This window comes from Anser anser (assembly GCF_964211835.1).
Source record: "Anser anser genome assembly, chromosome: 1".
Taxonomy (NCBI): Eukaryota; Metazoa; Chordata; class Aves; order Anseriformes; family Anatidae; genus Anser; species Anser anser.
Genome location: NC_139720.1, coordinates 121,508,210 through 121,528,193, shown reverse-complemented (window position 1 = coordinate 121,528,193; position 19,984 = coordinate 121,508,210). Strand labels below are relative to the sequence as shown.

Sequence of the window (19,984 nt, the reverse complement as noted above, 5' to 3'; positions counted from 1 at the left end):
TGAGCATAAACAGTCATTTCTTTAAAAGCACATGTAATCTTTTGTGTTGGAGTTCACTTTCCTGTGATGCTAACTAACCAGGTGCAGCACAAGTGCACAATTTTGGATTGACTTTATTGAGAAAATTGCTAAGGTGTGAGAAAATACCTAAGTCTTGAAAGATACGAAAGGTAAAAACACATACAGAAATGTTGAGATGATAGTAACAGTTCTGGGGCTCAACAGGATACAGCTGAGATTAAAAGACATAAAAACTCAATAGGAAGAAAGCAAAGAGCAGTAGGTGGCAACATCATGGATCATCCCATTCCAAGAAGCATGGAGGCTGACCCTTTCCTAAATGACTGATGACTACCTGGGCAGCAAATATGCATCATGAGTCTCACCGGGAACAGTGAGCATACTAATACCAAGCTTAGCAACATGTTAGTCCTGGTTATCTACTACACTTATTAGTAAATAAATCAAAGCTGTGCTTTCTTAAATCGTATACATTCTGATTGCAGATTACATACTAAAAGCTGTTCCCCACCAGTCCCAAAGTCCTAGACATAAAGGCAGACAGACATCTATCGCCTACCTGCAAAGCCTTTTGTACAAATAGTACCCAATCATGAAATAGTTAATGTACCTGTGAGACAGTAAGTGGGCCAGAAGGGGAAAAGGAAAAACTTAAACCAACAACCTAAGTTTCAGAGCAGCCTAGGATCAATTCAAGCTGTTCTACCAAGGTTTACATAATTTTCAAATTTGCCTAAACGAGGTGCTCAAATTCAGTATTATTATGACCACTCGAGGATAAGAAATTCTGCTGTCTACTTAAAATCTTCCTCACAAACAAATCCATGCTAGCAGTTATTTACACTATCTAGAAGATGTTCAAAAAAAGCTAAATCAAGAATCATGAACTTTCTTTTTCCATCTGCACCATGGGCATTGGAGGTTACTCTCATGAACAGTGGTGGTTTTTGACCTGAAACTAGTCTATGAGCTTCCTGAATTAATCTTGTGTAGCATGAGTAATTCATGCACCACATGAATAGAACATCTGTTGAACAGTTTTATTGAATAAAATGAAACTTCATAGTTTCAAAAGATGAAAATTCAGGGAAGGAAGGAAGGAAGGAAGGAAGGAAGGGAGGGAGGGAGGGAGGGAGGGAGGGAGGATTCAAAACTAAATAAAAGGAGCAAAAGTTCATCAGAAAGAAGGAAGTCTTGGATAGATAAAACAGGAGAGTAGTTAGACCAAGGAAATTCAAAGGAAATCTGGCATCCGAATTCTCCAGCATCTCAAAGGAACAGTTTCCCTGTGCAAGCATGTGAAAAAAAAAAAAAAAGTAATTGTTGAATCTAAAACCCCCAAAAGAAGGAAAACATCTTTTGAAATGAATTTCCCAACTACCCTCAATTATTTTATTCTGGTTTGCAATGAGTTGTGCAAACTGGAATCTTTTTGGAAGAAATAAGACCAAAAGATGTGCTACATTCACTCAGAAGTGTGTAGTCCATGAGATCAGACCCTAGAGAGCCATATACAAAACTTCCATAATGTAATATGTAAATGTGTAATAAGTGTGTACATAATGTAATATGTAAGTGTGTAATACTTATAGCACCTATTACGAGGTCAGGCTGCAGCCCTCTTCTTTCTTTTACACATCAGCATCACTAGTAACATTTGTGCTTTGATAGTAAGACATTATTTACAAAAGAAGTCATATTCCAATAGCCTAAGTAAATCATTGCAGAGGTAAGGAAAAAATAAAAAATAATTGTCAAAAATGAACAAATCAAACCTGAGAAGAACTTTACTGGATGCACACCTGATATATATATTTTTTATATCTGATTTTTTTTTTTTTTAATTTGTATATGTATTTGTATTTGTTAAGTTTAACAAACGACAGTGGCATTGGGGTAATACTGGGCTCCACAGTACTCAGATTCAGCACATCAACTGGAATAGCTGCATTCATCAATACACTGAATTTTACATACCCTGTGGTTTTCAGGCACCATAAAAGATCATACCTTGTTAAAATTTCAAAGTAAAACTCAATAAATTACATACCTCGTGTCTGTTTGAGCAGAAGATGGAAAGCAGATTCCTTAGTGGTGAACTTGGTTAGGACAGATGCATTGAGGTGACAACTGGACTGTTCCTGACCTGAAGACCAAAAAAATAAATGAATAAATAAATAAACAACCAAGAATCTGACTACTTCTGAATAATATATCCCGTGTTAAAGAGTAGTAACATTTAATGGCAAACTGCTGACAGAAGATATGATACACAAAAATACAAAAAACTGTCTGGAGAAGACCACATGTTTACAGAACAAAATTAAAATAGCTTTAAGGAACAGAAGAATGAACAAAGATGTTCAGGAAGGTGAAGAGAAGCTCTCATGATAAAAAATATCGAATGTCCTGTTTCTTGTGAGAAGACAGTCTCAAAATTATTTCACCTCAGGTATAAAGTTTCAGGTTTTGGAAAGTAGTTTAGAGGTTGAAAATGAAATTTGCAACCTATTTGCAAACTAAAAGAATTCAAAGACACTTTCAAATTATCAAAGGTTGGTGCATAAGAAAAGCCTACATACTTCAATATATTACTAAAGCAACTTTTTTTCTTAAACTGAGATACTGCAATGGCAGAAAAGCTATCTGAAATGGTTTTCTTATAAGGAATCTTTAAATCTATATAAGGACCATATAAGGAAATTATAGGTTTCTGCTGGCTACCCTATTCCTGATACAAGGCTCATGTTCAGGTGAACATCCATCGGCACCCCCAGATCCTTTTCCTCTGCACAGCTTTCCAGCCACTCTGCCCCAAGCCTGTAGCATTGCTTGGGGTTGTTGTGGCCAAAGTGCAGGACCCAGCACTTAGTCATGCTGAACCTCATTCCGTTGGCCTCTGCCCATAGACCCATCCTCACCAGGTTCCTCTGCAGGGCCTTCCTACCCTCTGGCACATCGACACTTCCCCCCATCTTGGTGTCACCTGCTGTCATCCCCAACTTAGTGTCGTCTGTACATATATCTGTATTACTACGATATCTACAATATATGAGTTAGTACACTCATTACCTTTCCAGGTAAACTATATCTGGACAATATAAAAGTTCAACTAAATTACTTCCCAGAACATGTAAAGACCATAAATACTAAGCTGAACATTGATTATAAGACTAGGTTTCTCTTTCTTTGAAAAGAAGGAAACAGGGTAACAAATTCAAGACAGGTTTAAGAGGACAAGTATGGGTTTTGTTCCATAAAGATCACCGTACAAATCTGTTTCTCATAACTGGTCTTCTTGCTGTACAAATCAGAATACCAGATTGCATTTCACACTAGAATAAAGCATGCCACATTCCACAATCTGCACTTGCAAGCTTCATGTCACACATGTAATACACACCTGTACTTTAAGAAATCGTATAATCAGTTAATTCCCAAGCAAATAGGGTGGGTTGCATAGCTAGTAATTCACAGTGCTTCTATATGTGTCTGAACTAAGATAAATAAAATAATCACAAAGGGAAAATAGAATGAGAGAAATACAAAAGGTAAACATTGTAGAAGGAAGATTGCATTAGTAACAGTGTAAAAAAAATAATACTGTATCTTCAGCCGCCCCAGTGTAGCTGCCCCATGAGTTGACAAATGAGAGCAATCAGAAAAAAAGATATTCCAACAATTTATCAGTGTCCCTCTGGACTGAAGCTCTACCGTTCATCATGTTAGCCGCTTCCCCCAATTTACATTGCACTCAGGTCGAGGGAGGTGATTGTCCCCCTCTGCTCTGCACTTGTGAGGCCCCACTTGGAGTACTGCATCCAAATCTGGGGGCCCCCAGCACCAGAAAGATGTGGAGCTGTTAGAATGGGTCCAGAGGAGGGCCACGAAGTTGATCAGAGGGCTGGAGCACCTCTCCTATGATGAAAGGCTGAGAGAGCTTGGACTCTTCAGCCTGAAGAAGAGAAGACTCTGGGGTGACCTTACTTCTGCTTTTCAATACTTAAAGGGGGCCTATAAAAAAGACTGATAACTTTTTGCTCAGTCAGATAACGACAGGACAAGGTGTAATGGTTTTAAACTAAAAGAGGGGAGATTTAGATTAGAGTTTAGGAGGAAATTCTTCATTCAGAGGGTGGTGAGGCACTGGAACAGGTTGCCCAGAGAAGCTGTGGATGCCCAATCCCTGAAGGTGTTGAAGGCCAGGCTGGAAGAGGCGCTGGGCAACACCATCTAGTAGGTGGCGTCCCTGTCTATGGCAGGGGGGTTGGAACTGGATGGTCTTTAAGGTTCCTTCCAACCCAAGCCATTCTATGATTCTATGATCACCCAGGCCATTAATAAGGGTTTTGAATAATATGGACCCCAGGATTGACCCCTGGGGTACTATACTCATTACCAGCTAGCAGTTAACTGTCAAACTGTTGATCACTATCCGTTGAGACCAATTGTTCGTCCACATTTTCAACCTACTCAGCAGTCTGTTCATTAAGTCTGGACTTCCTTAGCTTCCAAATGAGAGTGCTACAGGAAACACTGATAAAAGTCTTACTGAATCATGTTATATTATATCCACTTCTCCTCCTTCATCTGCATAATCAGTCATTTCCATGTAGAAGGCAATCAGGTTAGTCAGTCATGATTTGCACTTAACAAAGCCATCTGACTACTCCTGATTATCTTCTTGACTTTCATGTGCTCGGAAATGTACTGTACTGGTCTGCACAGAGTGCAAGAGGATGTGTCTAACGACCCTACCAGGTGCTGAGGTGAGGCTGATCAACCCACCACTTCTTCAGTGTTGCTTCTACAATTTTAAAAGAAGAGAACAATATGTCTCTTTTCTATTTATCAGGGATATCTCCTGATCACCGTGAATTTTCACTCACAATCACACTGGCCAACTCTTTTATCACTTTATGAATTTTATCTGGACTTGTGGATCTGAATGAATCCAGCTGCTATAAGTAGCTCACAGCCCATAGCTTCCTGATGAGCGCCTGTCTCCATTTCAAACCATGTCAATACATGCTGCCTTGGGAGAAGTTTTTGCTTGCAAATCTTAATGGGGGGTGGGGGGACATCAAACACTTCAGCATTTTCTGCACTGTCTGTAACTAGTTGATTCCCCCACATCCATCCATGTCTATGGATCTGCATTTTTCTTAAATTTTGTTAGGCAACTACCTTTAAAACCTCTTCTTGTTACTTTCTGTTAGTCTCCACACCTTCTGGGCTGTGGCCCTCCTGATGTTTTTACTAGGTACTCTCATGGTGCTTTTATACTCACTTTTTGTTACATGTTCTTCATTCTAACTCATCTAGGTTTAGTCCAGTGAATATGGTATTGGCACTGCTAATAACAAGCCATGGAACTTAATTTTAACTCAGTGCAAAGCATCAAGACTTTCCCACCTTGTTTGGACTTGAACTATTTTAGCTGTAACAGCTAATAGCCCAAGTGCCAACTGTTGCTTTATCTGTTTTTCAGCTTAAGTTTTGTGATATCCTGTGGTATTACCCTACAGATATACAATATATGGTAAAAATCTAATAAAATTAAGTGATCATTGCAGAACTAAACCTAGGGATCAACAAGAAAGCAAGCGTAGCAATAGACTTTTGGAAACACAATCTATTCAAAATGATAGTTCTGAAAAATTTATACTGAATTCTCAGGAGACCACTGAGAAGGTTTTTTTTGTTGTTGTTGTTCTCAGAATCATAGAACAAACAAAAATGCTGACTGTGATGAGCTTATAAGAGACAACCAGATGTCTATGAATGCTGTTGAAGGGAGACTTTACATGGTGGTGACTTTATAGAAGGAGTTTACTTCACTAGCAGATACGAGAACTGCTCTCAAATTTTTTCATGTATGGTATTGTTCAATTTTCACAAGTCTTTGTATTTCTAATTCATATCTCAGAAGTTGTAATTTATTAAAAAGCATTAATTCATTGCATAAATAATAAATAATAATAAATAATAAATAAACATGAATCTACATTTGTAAAAATCCTGTTTCTTCCCTTTGTCTACGCTCCACAAACACCAAATCAGAGCATGACTGTGTAAACCTGGCTTAAAGCTTACATTTGTATATGTTTGATTTTGCTGAAAGTGGCTGCTGAAAGGTGTATCTTTGATTTTTGTTATATGCAGATGCCAAGAAATGCTTTAGCACTTGATGCTACGTATTATGTTGGACCACGTGGAGATTCAGAGAACATTCTAAAGCTCTCTGCTTCACTGAAAGACAAATTTAGTCTTGAGATAGAATCTGGGACTTTGAACTTGATTTCTACACCATTTGTGAAATCTCAGTATGGACAGTGACTTAATTATACCTGTTAATTCTGGATCTTATATTATTTCTTGAAGTATGTTTAAAATTATTTCTGAAACATACTTGCTTGGAACATCAATCAGAAGTAACCTGAAATGTTTTGCTCTTATGAACTTCTTTAACTGTCTGTAATCTGAAAAAATATTTTGGAAAACACATGAGGAACAAAACTGAAACAAAACATTAGCTATTTGTCTTAGACATAGAGCTCCCAAAATACACCTCAGGAGACTCGACTCCTATTGCCTAAATGTTCCAGTGCAGTTTAGAGTAAACAACCAGCTACATGTAAACATGAGTTTTTATGATGGAAGTGATCTACTATGAATGGGTTTTAGAGGTTTATGTTCTTTCTCAGTTTCCACAGCATAGTCTGCAGAGCCTTTCAGGGTGGATGTGAATGATACACAATATCCTTGTTTCCTAGAAATGGAATAAGTCAAATGTAATCATATCCCACCCACACTTTTAATGCAATGAAGGAGCTTAAGTTCCTCCCCCCACCCAAAAACAATACTGTACCTGTTAGCATGACATCTACCAGAACATTTTCAGAAGTTGGATTTTTGAAGGATATGATGACAGAAGAACCCTGGAAAATGCATGCACTTATGCTAGTTGGTTCCATCAACTGAGGAGGAAGACCAGTCCCCAACAGGTAAAATATCCATTCTATAAGCTGTGGATGAAAACTGTGTCATTATTTATTATTTCACCAGTCAGACCTACAAATTTTAAGGGAAATTGCCTATTTCTTTCTTCTAGTGTTCTATGTCTCTTTTCTCTTGTGAGTGAAGTGCTGTTTAATGCTTTGATTCTTTCTTATTCCCTCAAGCTATTATGTACTCTAAGTATCACTGTCTGGGAATCAATAGTTCCACTGTTCAAGGCTTTTTGTATGGGAGTTTGGGAGATGTTCACATCCCTTTTGTATGTAACTTTCATGTTACTCAGAGCTCCCAGTGTAATGAATGCAAACATGTGGGTGATTGCAAGAAGGCAACTCAAAGCATGTATATTAGAATCTGAAAAGAGATTAAGTGAGAAGTCCTCTTGAGAAGACACAAAATGAAGGCAAATAATTAATTGATGGGGCAGCAATACAATCATCAAAGAGCTACAGTTGTTACTCCAAAGGTAAGAAAGAACATTAACAACTATACTGAGAAGAATCAAGAGGATTGGAAAGAATTGGTGGATATAGAATATCACCACAGAGCATTAAAAAAAATATATAATAATAAACATATAGAGAAAATTAAACTGAGGTGTTAATTTTCATCAAATTTTCAGCATGGCAGTAAAGAGCTGCCTGCCCCAGATTTGCTCTTTCAAGATTATAAAGATTGACATTAGTAATGCCACTCATTATGGAACCTTCAAAAGTGAATGGCAAATGTAGAGATACTACCATTATTTTAAGGTAAATGTTTAATTTGTAGATTCCTGATGCTGTCTTTATAGAACTATATAGACTAAAATCTAACTACAAACTGCCCAAAGTGATCCTTAGATCAGTTTTGTTCACCATCATTTAAAAAGTTATGCACCACAAGGAGAACAGAGGACTATAAATAAAATCAAGACACTATTTTTGTTATCTTCAATATTGCATTTACTTCTACATAGCCTGTCTGAAAAAATAAGGAAGATCTGTAAGAGACAGAATGTCAAACCTAACAGCAAAACTGGAAATACTGTAAAAGGTGGCTAATCCATTGAGACTTTTCAGTATAAACAGCGATAAATAAAATGAGATATCATGTATTCAGAAAATAGCGTTGGACAGCAAAATTGCATGTCATAGAATCTCAGGAAGGAATCTAGGAAGGTCATCAAATCCAACCATCAACCTGAACTATCAAGTCCCATAACTAACCTATGTCCCTGAGCGCCACGTCCACAAGTCTCTTAAATACCTGTAGGGATGGGGACTTCACCACTTTCCTGGGCAGCCCACTCCAATATTTAACTACCCCCTCCATGAATGAATTATTTCTAACGTCCAATTTAAACCTCTCCTGGTGCAACTTGAGACTGATTTGTCAGATTCTGTCACTTGTCGCCTGAGAAAAGAGGCCAACACCCTTCTCTCTGCAACTTCCTCTCAGGTAGTTGTAGAAAGTTATGAGGTCTCCCCCTCAGCCTCATATTCTCCTAACTAAACAACCCCAGTTCCCTCAGTCACTCCTCTAAGTCTTGTTCTCTAATCCCTTCACCAGCCTCATTGCTCTTCTCTGTACATGCTTGAGCAACTCAATATTCTTCTTGTACTGAGGGGCCCCAAACTGAACACAATATTCATGGTGCAGTCTCACTAGTGCACTAGACTAGTGCACTAAGCTTCTCTTTAATACTACTTACTACTCTTAAATTCTCTACACTACACCTGAGTGCTAGGGATGCATTAAGAGAATAGAATAAAAGAAATACATTAGAACTCTGAGCATGGGTTATGTTAAGGCTGATATTTCTGTTCCGCTGTCCCAACAAAGTTAATTTCAGATTTCACAAAGTACAGCAGCACAATGATTAGAGCAAAACTCAAATTCATTTTGTGAAGAGCTCTTCATGCAGCTTCAAACCAGAAAAAAATAAAAAAAATAAATAAAAAAATGAAGCAGGTAATAGCACAGAGCAGTTTCTCTCAGTTCAGCAAAGAGCACAATCAGAAACTGTAAGTGCTGTCATTAACTGATTTTTGATTAGTCGGCTATTTAGCTATCAGATGGCTTAAGTATCCATTCAGATATATTTAATCAGAGAAATCAAGAGAAGGAGATGGATATTGGGGTATTTTGTAGGTAAAAAGTTGTTTGAGACATCCATCACTGACAAGAAACATTCTTTAAGTCTTCATTAGTAACGTCAGTTGTACCTTTGCAAATATTCACTGTCAGTTATCAATATAACAATTAGCAAGCAAAAATAGCCTGGGATGAATTTAGTAGGACTGTAACAGTAAAAATGAATGTAAATGTACAAAATTCAAAAGACTCAAGCATAAAAAGAGCACTCAAAATTACAAAGGTTATACCAATATATTGAAAAGGTTAAATGGGTTTGGATGAAACAGCTAGAAGGATGCAATACTGACTGAACTTCACTGCAGATAAAAAAAAATTAGATTTGCCATTACTTGAAAGGATATGCACAGAATGACAAGATTTAGGTGACAGGGCTCAATTTGTTCCTGAAAGTTTTAAATGAATTATTTGAATGTTTCATAGATTCTGTATTTGGTGAAGAATTATTATTTTTTAATATAGAGATAAGACTTGTGTGTACCATTATGATTCAGGCAAGACAATGGCATTCCATCCTCTTGAACTGTTGTGGGGCATACGCTATTCCCATGGCAATTGCTGGCATCATGTTTTTATACTTATTAAGTATTTAAGAGGAGATATCCTGAAAATAAATGCTGTGCTAACACTACCTACAAATAATCTGTCTTTCAGAAATACTATAACGTAAAAGAAATTGCTACATCAGTTCCTTCACTATTTCTTTTCTTCACATAAAAGAATATTTGCATTTGCAGTGTTACTTAAAACACTACTGAAAACTTCTGGTAGCCCTTAATTGGAATAATTCATGGGTCAGTAATCTATTAAGGTATCTGAGCATCCAACAAGAATAAAGAGAGGAAACTGCATGGAAAGGAAATGATTCAATCAACCAGAGCTTGTGTGAAGAAATATTGACATTACATCATATTATCAGTTTTCCTTTTGTTTCCAGATGCAATTTTCAGTCAACTAGTAGGTCATGTTGATGACTTTATTCTTCATTTAGGTATTCTTCATTAAAAATTGGGAAAATTCACAGACAAATAAAATAATAATAATAAAAAAACCCTCAACTATTCTAAAATCTCAAAGTAAAAAGCATTTTTAACTAAACTGAAGAAGCAACTTTTTCAAGTATACAACCTTTCAAAGTTCAGATCAGACTGAAACAATTCAAAATTTTGGAAAAACATCAAGAAATTAAATTTCAGAGGAGACAATGCTAGGAAATGCTAGTGTTATGGCATTAAAAACAGCAGAACTGTCTGGTTACCAAGAAAACTAAAGGTATTCATTACTTATTCTAGCTCCTAGACCATTACCTCAAAATTTAAAATAGGAAATAGAATGTCTTTACATTTGCTCTTTAATTATGTATCCAGCAATTAAATTTCAACTTGACCTTAATGTTGAAACCCTTACATGCCTATTAAAAACATTATCCAATCTGAATTCCATGTGTTGTGGGCAGTAAATATAGTACCATACCTGAGAACATTTGAAGGTTATTGATGCCTTGTGATTTCCTCTTCCAAGGGTAGATGGACAGAATTGCACGGGTACTTCAGTGGTGGAATGAGGAGCAACAATCAGCTGTAAAAATGCAAGAAAGAAGCAAAGGAAAGAGAGGGGGGAAAAATGATTTTTTGAGTCAGTTTCTGTTTTGTGCTCTATATCGACAGTGTTGATGTTTATGTGATTAATGTGTTCCATAGATACATTCTCTACTCTCAACATCCATTGGCTGCTAAGGCAGCAAGTGTACTGCCGTAAACAATCTTAGTAGAAGTTACTGCACGTTTGTCTTTTTCCTAGAAACTGCAGAGCTGGTGTTACTGATTGCTCCAAGGACATGGGCAGCAGCTCTTACAAATACCAGTTGAAGATGGCTTTGGTGTCTGAGCATACTGATGATGCTAAAAGATTATCACTCTGACCTCCAAAAACAAACTGCCTTATAGGTCAAATACATGGCAAGTTTAATAAACCAGTGCTTTGCCTCTCTTCCTCTTACCTTTATCTAAACTAACATTGTAAATGATGTTCCTAGTTTTCTCTTCTTCTGAAGTACACTACTTGAGTCCCAATTACACATGGAAAAGCAAAGTAGCTGACTACAGTGGGGTCATAGATATTTTGATAAACTAGATAAGCAGTGAAAGAATAGACTTGTGAATAATTTCTATGTTGAATTCACAACTTCCATGCTTATTTTTTGTAACAACAACAACAAAAAACTGCTGGGCTTTTAATATCATATATATGTTTAAATTTTTATGTGTAAGATGATATAAAAGATGAGTGACTGGAATTACGGACACTGGCTGTATTTTATAAAAAGAATATAACTAACAATTAATAAAGGTCAAATTGTTATTTTTCTCTTTGGAGGGACATGTTTTTAAATAATTTATCTGTTTTAAAATAACTAATTATAATGGATTTTTAGTTTGAATACATTAAATATTTTGGAGAGCAAGGGTAGGAGAAGGGGTAATATATATATACATGTATATTTTTACCATAATTTTACAGTTTCCACGGCATGAAAATGAACATTTCTGAAACTGTAAGTTCATGCGTCTCACAGAGAGTATGATGCTCACTACTTTGAGCCCTATCCCACTCCACTGTCACAGCACCTGCACTTCCCATACAGGGAGCTCAGCCTCACCCACAATTCATAAAAACTCATACATCCTGTAGGTGGGTGATAACTTGAAAATGCATTTGCCACCAATTTCCACCATCCTCTCCCTGTCACCTTTGCAAGTCTTCTGTATTACCCAAAATAACAGTCTGGAAAGGAAAGACACCTCCTACAAACCATCCCCATTCCCGTCTGCCCCGCCAAGGGAAGGGGTGGGGGCCCAGGGTTCATTTAGCTGCTCATCATCTGAAAGGATCCTGAACAGCTCATTTTTCAGTCAGTTCCTGTGCCTGCTCAATATCCAAAGACCTTTTTGCCTCACCCAACCAGCCATACTTATCAAATGCAAAATTATAAAAGGAGAAAGAACACTAATGAGTAACCCCTCCCAAATACTTTTGAAGAAAATTTAAAAACAAGGTAACGACAGGTTGTCATAGTATAACAATACATGATTAAATTAAAACTGTAATTTTTAAACAGTAATTTCGCTAAGAGATGTATATTATTTGGAATAATAAATCTATAAAGATGAAAACAGACTGGAATTCCATTTTCAATAAGCATTACTTGACATATTATCATTATACAGAAAATGCACTGCCAAAATGAATCCAAATAACACATTGGAGTTATGATCATCCAGCAGACTACCTGCTTTGAAAGCAGAAAAGATCTTTATTTCTTATGTTATAGATGTTTCAAAAAATTGTTTTATATTACACAGCATAATGTCTTACTGTATCAAGAAAGCAATTTGATTTCAAATGAACAGATGGGTAAAAAAAAATAATAACTTTCTACTAAAAAATACAGAAATACAGAAATACAGGGTAAATGGATTTAAAATCTAGAATTGAGAAATAACGTTAACAACATGTTAGTGTTAACACATTTAAAGAAGGCCATACTTTGAAACATTCATCCAATCAAATATGCTGAAGTTATCCCATCCCCTGCCTTTCATTTTGTTTACACAAAGAAGTGTCTGCTAAGATACTCCTGTGAAAGGGAACTCTTCATAAGATCTCAGATACAACTATTCAAATACAGAAACTGAACTGGAAAAACTGAGCAACTACGCATGCAATATTCCTGTTATAAATCCAGTAAAGGAGGGAAATTTTCCGTAAATATAAAGGTTAATTCTCTACTCGACAAAACAATGCTCCCAGTCACTAACAAACTAATAAGGCTTGCACGTAGAAACTTTGAGACTGCACTCTTCTCTGCCAGCCCTCCTTTATCAAGCTACTTTTCCTCAATAAAAATTGTGTTTCTTAGCTGATCAGGATGAAAGGCAGTATTCTTGAGAGCTTTATGCAAAGAGTTTAGGTTAGTCATGTTAGCAGAATAGCAAGCCAAAGACTTACAGTGAAAGCATGTTTGATTTTGGCAATGTAGATATTCACAGTTGAAAGAGTTCTTTATACTATATTTAAGTTACATCAGAAATATGTGTGCATAAATATAATATACGTACATATAAAATTGATTTGCACGTATTTATAAATATATAGAGAGAAGTAAGTTGAGGAATACAGCATTAGTGATAACTGAGAATATTCATCTGTTAAATGATGCACATGAATCCTTCTCCTCTAGACAGAGAAGACAGATGCAGTTAGAAAAGAAACCACAAAACCAACAACTCAATGACAGTTTCTCTAGAAACTCAAAATGGCCAATAATTGGAAACAAGGTAAGAACTTTTCTGCAAACTTATGGGAGTTCACTTGCTAAACTATACAGAGTATAGCTGACAGGAAGGGGAAAACAATATATATATATATATGTGTATTTTAGACAATCAGGATGCTATAATGCATGTAAAGCTTTTTAAGCTTTAATTGCAAAGCTACTAAAAAGATACTTTTTTTTTTTTCAGATTAATCAGTTTACAAAGAAGTTAATGGAGCTGCCTCTAATTTACATTCAGCTGACGACAGACCAAAAGCTTTCAAATTTCATTTAGACTTCATTAAGCACCGAGAAGTTCAGGAATATTTGAGCATAATTCAACTGGACCTCAGGAAAACCTATTATTAATGAAGTCAGCACTTGAAATTGAATCAGATTTATAGAAATAATCCCTTGTGGTATTTCAGTAATGCATTCTGTTTCAGGCTGAAACTAAAAAGGCAGAGACACACATAGAAGTGTGATAAATATGGTATTCAAATTTGTTTAAATGCTAAATATGAGTCAAAATATGTTTAACATTTTAGACAACTCTAGGAAAGATAAAATTTTCTCATATACTTCCTTTGAATTTGGTTTATCTAATATAGCTTAGGGGCTGATGATGTCATTTTGAAATATTTCCTGACTGATAGCCCAGTCTACATCATAGATGACATAACAATACATACGGAGAATTATATGAAACACTAAAAGTACTGATTTAGAATATGCAGAATCCTAAAATTACTCTACTCATTCTCTTCACAAATTACCTGTTGGACAATCCCATCTTTCATCTATTTTTCTAAAAATTTGCTCTTTATGGCTGTGTTTCAGCTGAGGATCCCTGAAATTAGCTTAGCCTCAGAATTTTTCTGTTGACAATTAAGCACATTTGCTTTAAAGAAAGATGGGAACTTGAATAATTAAGATAGGAAACTTCTTCCACATATCACAAAGAAGTTGAAACAGGACCAAAAGTAAAAAGGTCCACATGATAGATCCACAAAAGATACCATGATCTATTTATGCATTTATATAAATAACTGAAACACAGGTTACAGTTCATAAGAAAAAGCAATAATCTTTGGGAAGTTTGATGCAGTGCTGTATGGAGGCACTAAACCTAGGATGCAACATATTCAGGGGAGGAAGGAGATATTTAAAGCCCACCCCCTGCCTTTGTCATCAAAACTGTGAAAGAAATCATAATAGCTCTCCAAACATAAATATGCAATGGAATAAAACAAGGTAAAAAAGACAGATACACAGAATAGATATTAGATAGCTGGTTAGAGCTAATTGTCGAAAGCTATTCTTTAACTGGAAGAACTGTAATTCACAAACAACATTTCAGAATTCAATGCATAAACTATATTTATGACTGAAGAAAGTCCTAAGTATGACTTTCATAAATATGAAAATTATATTTATTATGAAAGAAATAAAGAAAATTACTGTAGTTAGTGTTGAATGTGCTTTTTCTTAAACAATGTAATGTAGTTGTTGGTGATAGGTAAATCTCTGATAATAAATTAAGAAAGCTGAATGTGGAAGACATCATTTTTTAATTTCCTGAACAAGGTCACATGCAATCTGAAAGAATTAAAAGTCACTATAATTAAATCTAATCCACTTCTGTGCAAATGACCTAAATGTGACATGTATAATACTCCTACTTGATTAATACAGTTCTCATCCATTATGCTTCTTAGCTCTGACTTTAAATGCCAATTGATGAAATGATTAGTAATATCACTTGACAAGTTTAACGTAATGTATGAAGATGTGTTAATATGCATGATGTAAAAGATGGAGTAGAATAAACACTTCACGTTTTATACATTTAATTTAATGTAATACCATGTAATACTATCTATGCAAAATATAGGGCAATTCAACATATGATCACCTTTAGCTGTAATCTATAAAGCCCCTTTTAAGAAAATTTGGTCTAGTTGTACTACTATATTTGAGGCTGAAAGCCAAAAATACACATATTACAACTTTATAGCATTACTCTATTTCTCCCATACAATCCATTAGCTTCTCAGCTTTATTTCAGGACCTTACTACAATAATCCCCTGTGATTTCTGTGCTCCTTATGCTAGTTTGCACAAATAAACCAGCTCTTGTATATGTCTTCCCTGTATCATCTTCCTTAAAGATAGAATGCTTACATCTAGAAAAGGTGTAATTGCATTTCTTTCTCTTCCAAAGCAGGTTCCTTCATTTTCCTTTTTCACAAAGGTTCAATATGCATACTCAATAAGAGGTTCCCCATATTCCCTTTCACAAGAGTTTCCACTCATCTGTCCTCCCTTTTCTCATCTCCCCATCATAAAAAGGACATATATTTAACATAATTAACTTTTAATAACATTCAAAGAGTTCTTTGAAGGACTTTTATGTTTCCTCTGGAAACACAACCAGTAAAATTACTGGTAACTACTAACCTGTAATCAATGGTCAATAATAAATTTTCAAGCTTTAGGATCCTGACCACCTAGAATTCTAGCCAGTCTGAATGAAAATATGAAAATTCAGTCCATCTATAAAACTCTTAGTCATTCCTTGAAGGGACAAAGATGTTAGGCAACAATAGGGAAGAGCTTTTGTAATGGAGGAGGAAAATGTACATAATAGTTATAGGCTGAAGATTTTCTCAGTAGAAAACAGTCTTAGGGTAAACGTCAGTTTAGAGAATAAAATGATTCCAGATATTTGCTTGAAGCTTCCTTGGGGTTAAACTGATCAAATCCTTATTCAGAGATCCTGCAAGATGTCTATAACTACCACAACTATGAGATATTCTTATATGTCTTATTTTACATTAGCATTTTACCTGCTTACCTAGATATTTATCCTGTTGATTATCCTGTTGATTCTTAAAAACTTGGAAAGCTTATAATACAGTTGATTTGTTTACAGTATCTCCTTCAAATACCTCCTTGCTTATTATTTGCAAATGACACTGCAGTATTCCTCAAAACCATTCTACAAAGCATTCCAGGAAAAAAAGAATCTATACAACTTGAATGTTTTAAGTTTAATTGTCTTCGTCCTTAAGCTATAAAATCTCTAGAATACATATCTATATCACCTCTAACCCTTGAGATTATGATGTGTATCCTAAGTCTAAGGTATGATAATAATTCAATGATGATAATAATTCAATGATAACAATTCAATATACTGTGAAGAAAAAATTTTCTTGTATTACTTTTGTGAAAGCACAAAAATCTTTTCAGATATTTTTTCAAGTCTACTTACAGGTTGTTTTGGATCAGTCTCAGTTGAAAAATTGCTAGGATTGCTGTTAGCAATTTCCAATTCCAAAGTTTCATGTGTAGGATTAACGAGAGGTATGTGTAGACGAACCCATCTGCAAAAAATACATGTATACAATGACTATTACTGATTACATATCTTCTTCCACTGAATTCTATTATAAATCACTTATTCTCTTTTTTTGAAAAATAACTACCTTTAAAAATAAAAATTATTACTAGTAGTATTTTACCGCTACTATGGACACATATTTAATATAATCAGTTATTAATACCAGCAAAAACTAGTAGCGATAACTATTCCAATATTTGGCTGTGCCTCACTCAACTTCAGTTTCCAGGAAGTTAGTTTAAGTTAGTTGGTTAAAGGGGCTGTTCAGCTCCCTCAGTGGTCATCTGGGAGAAAAACATTTTCAGGGACACTGGTCACAATCTAATATAACTCACTAAGATGTGGAATCACTTTTCACTGGCTACAGAAGAAACCTAGATTTAACACCTTAAACTTGATGTCTAACTTTTAGACAGAAAGATGCTGAAATGAATCCCGCTACCTCCACTACCACAGCTTTGCATTTATTCCGAGGCTCAAATTTGCACATTTATTTATAACTTTTCTTTCTTACTTAATTTCTGTAGATCTAACTTTGGAATAAAGCATTTTACTCAAATGAATAATTCACAGTTCCAATGCTACCAGGAAAAAAAAAAAAAAAGAAAAAGAAAAAATAAAAAAAAACTTCCAAAAAAATAAATCATTGTATGTCTTACTAATATGTAGTATATACATGGACTCATAGTCTGCTTCATAAAAATGCTTTGGACAGAAATCAAAGGTAATCAAATTATGATTCCTATAACTCCTTTTTATGTCAGCAATGGCTCACAGGAGAAGCTTGTAATTAAGTGGTACTGTCAATAGCTTTTGATTTACTGCCACCAGGCAATCATCATTCTTGGTCATATTTTAACCTTGGGATATCAAAACAAACTTACTGTTCCACAATAGCTACTTAAATGGAGGTGCAACCTGCTTCCCTTCTCTTTCTTCTGCATGAACTTAAAATCCATCTCATTTCATATAACTGTTGCATTGTCATTTCAGCATAATGATAAATCAGTTACAAATAGAATCAAAAAATCATAGAATGGCTCGGGTTGGAAGGAACCTTCAAGATCATCCAGTTCGAACCCCCCTGCCATGGACAAGGATGACATCCACTAGATCAGGTTGCCCAGGGCCTCATCCAATCTGGTCTTGAACACCTCCAGGAATGGGGCATCCACAGCTTCTCTGGGCAACCTGTTTCAGTGCCTCACCACCTTCTGAGTGAAGAATTTCTTCCATATATATAATCTAAATCTACCCTCTTTTAGTTTAAAAACTTGTCCTGTCACTGCACTCCCTGGCGAAGCGTCCCTCCCCAGCTTTCCTGTAGGCCCTCTTTAGGTACTGGAAGGCTGCAATAAGGTCTCCCTGAAGCCTCCCTTCTCCAGGCTGAACAACCCCAATTCTCTCAGCCTGCCTTCATAGGAGAGGTGCTCCAGCCCTTTGATCGTTTTTGTGGCCCTCCTCTGGACTCACTCCAACAGGTCCATGCCCTTCTTTTGCTGGGGACCTCAGAGCTGAATGCAGTACCCCACATGGGATCTCATGATACCTGAGTGGAAGGGTCTTCCCTCAACCTTCTGTCAATGCTTCTTTTGATGCAGCCCAGGATATGGCTGGCTTTCTGGGCTGCAAGCACATGTTGCCAGCTCATGTTGAGCTTCTCATCAAACAACACCCCTAGATCCTTCTTCTTAGGGCTGCTCTTGATCTTTTTTCCACCCAGTCTATATTTGTGCTTAGGATTGCTCCAGCTCATGTAGGACCTTGCACTTGGCCTTGTTGAATCCTGTGAGGTTTGCACAGGTCCACCTCTCAAGCCTGTCAAGATCCTTCTGGATGGCATCTCTTCTCTCCAGCATGTTGACTTCACCACACAGCTTGGTGTCATTGGCAAACTTGATGAGGGTGCACTCTATCCCACTGCCCATGTTGCTGACAAGATGTTAAATAGTGCCAGTCCCAGTTCCCTGAGGAATGCCACTCATCACTGATTTCCACTTGGACATTGAGCCACTGACCACAACTCTTTGAGTACAACCATCCAGCCAATTCCTTACCCACAAAGTGGTCTATCCATCAAATCCATGTCTCTCCAATTTAGATACAAGGATATAATGCAGGAGAGCAGTGTCAAATGCTTTGCACAAGTCCAGGTAGATGATGTCAGTTGCTTTTCCCCTATCCACCAGTGCTGTAACCCCATTGTAGATGGTCACCAGATATGTCAGGCATGATTTGGCCTTATTGAGGCCATGTTGGCTGTCACCAATCCCCTTCTTATTCTTCTTCCATGTGCCTTAGCATAGCTTCCCGGAGGATCAGCTCCATGATCTTGCCATGGGCTTGACTGGGCTGTAGTTCCCTGGGTCTTCCTTTTTTTCCTTTTTAGAAATGGGGGTTATGTTTGTCCTCTTCCAGGCAGTGGGAACTTCACTGGACTGCCACGACTTCTCAGATATGATGGGCAGTGTCTTAGCAACTTCACCCGTTCCCTCAGGACCTGCAGATGCATCTCATCAGGTCCCATGAACTTCAGGTTCCTCAGATGGTCTAGAACCTGATCTTCTACACTGTGTGGTTCTTCATTCTCCTAGTCTCTGCCTTTGTTTTCTGGGACTTGAGCTATGTGGCTAGAGCTCTTGCCAGTGAATTTACACATGTAGAATATGTATTTTATGAGGTTTGTATGTTTGAGTTTTGTGGCTGTCCCAAAACAAATATTGCAGTATGCTTATTGTGTTAATGTTATGCTTTAAATCAGCTGGCATTCTATCTTAAAGGCATTCCTTTATTTTCTAATTCATAGAATTAGAAATCATAGTATCATTAGGGTTGGAAAAGACTTCCAAGATATCTGGTCCAACCATCACCCTACTACCAATTAAAGAATAAACAAACACAAGATATTTTCAATAGGATACAAAGTCATACGATTCCCAAAGTTTCCTTTATTTGCCTTTAAAACAAGATATATGACCATAAATCACATTCTGGTTATAACACCAAGGAACACGGAAAAGAGATTGGAGGTGAAAAGAGTAAATAAGAAAAGTGTGAAAAATGAGTTACATATATTGGTTTTGCAG

The 19,984-nt window shown here is 36.4% G+C and overlaps 1 protein-coding gene across 8 annotated transcripts in view; it reads right to left on the bottom strand.

Moving 5' to 3' along the window:
* Positions 1-19,984, bottom strand: part of CFAP47 (cilia and flagella associated protein 47) — a 302,084-nt gene that overhangs the window by 65,435 nt on the left and 216,665 nt on the right. For 7 of the 8 annotated variants that reach the window (XM_083823100.1, XM_083823104.1, XM_083823102.1 and 4 more), the window contains 4 exons: positions 16,770-16,881; positions 10,651-10,755; positions 6,893-7,049; positions 2,072-2,167 (listed from right to left, as the gene is read on the bottom strand). In XM_083823100.1, coding sequence (XP_083679226.1) covers positions 2,072-2,167; positions 6,893-7,049; positions 10,651-10,755; positions 16,770-16,881 — 470 coding nt within the window. The remainder of the gene's footprint in view (positions 1-2,071; positions 2,168-6,892; positions 7,050-10,650; positions 10,756-16,769; positions 16,882-19,984) is intronic. The other variant, XR_014579256.1, reaches the window with a different exon arrangement.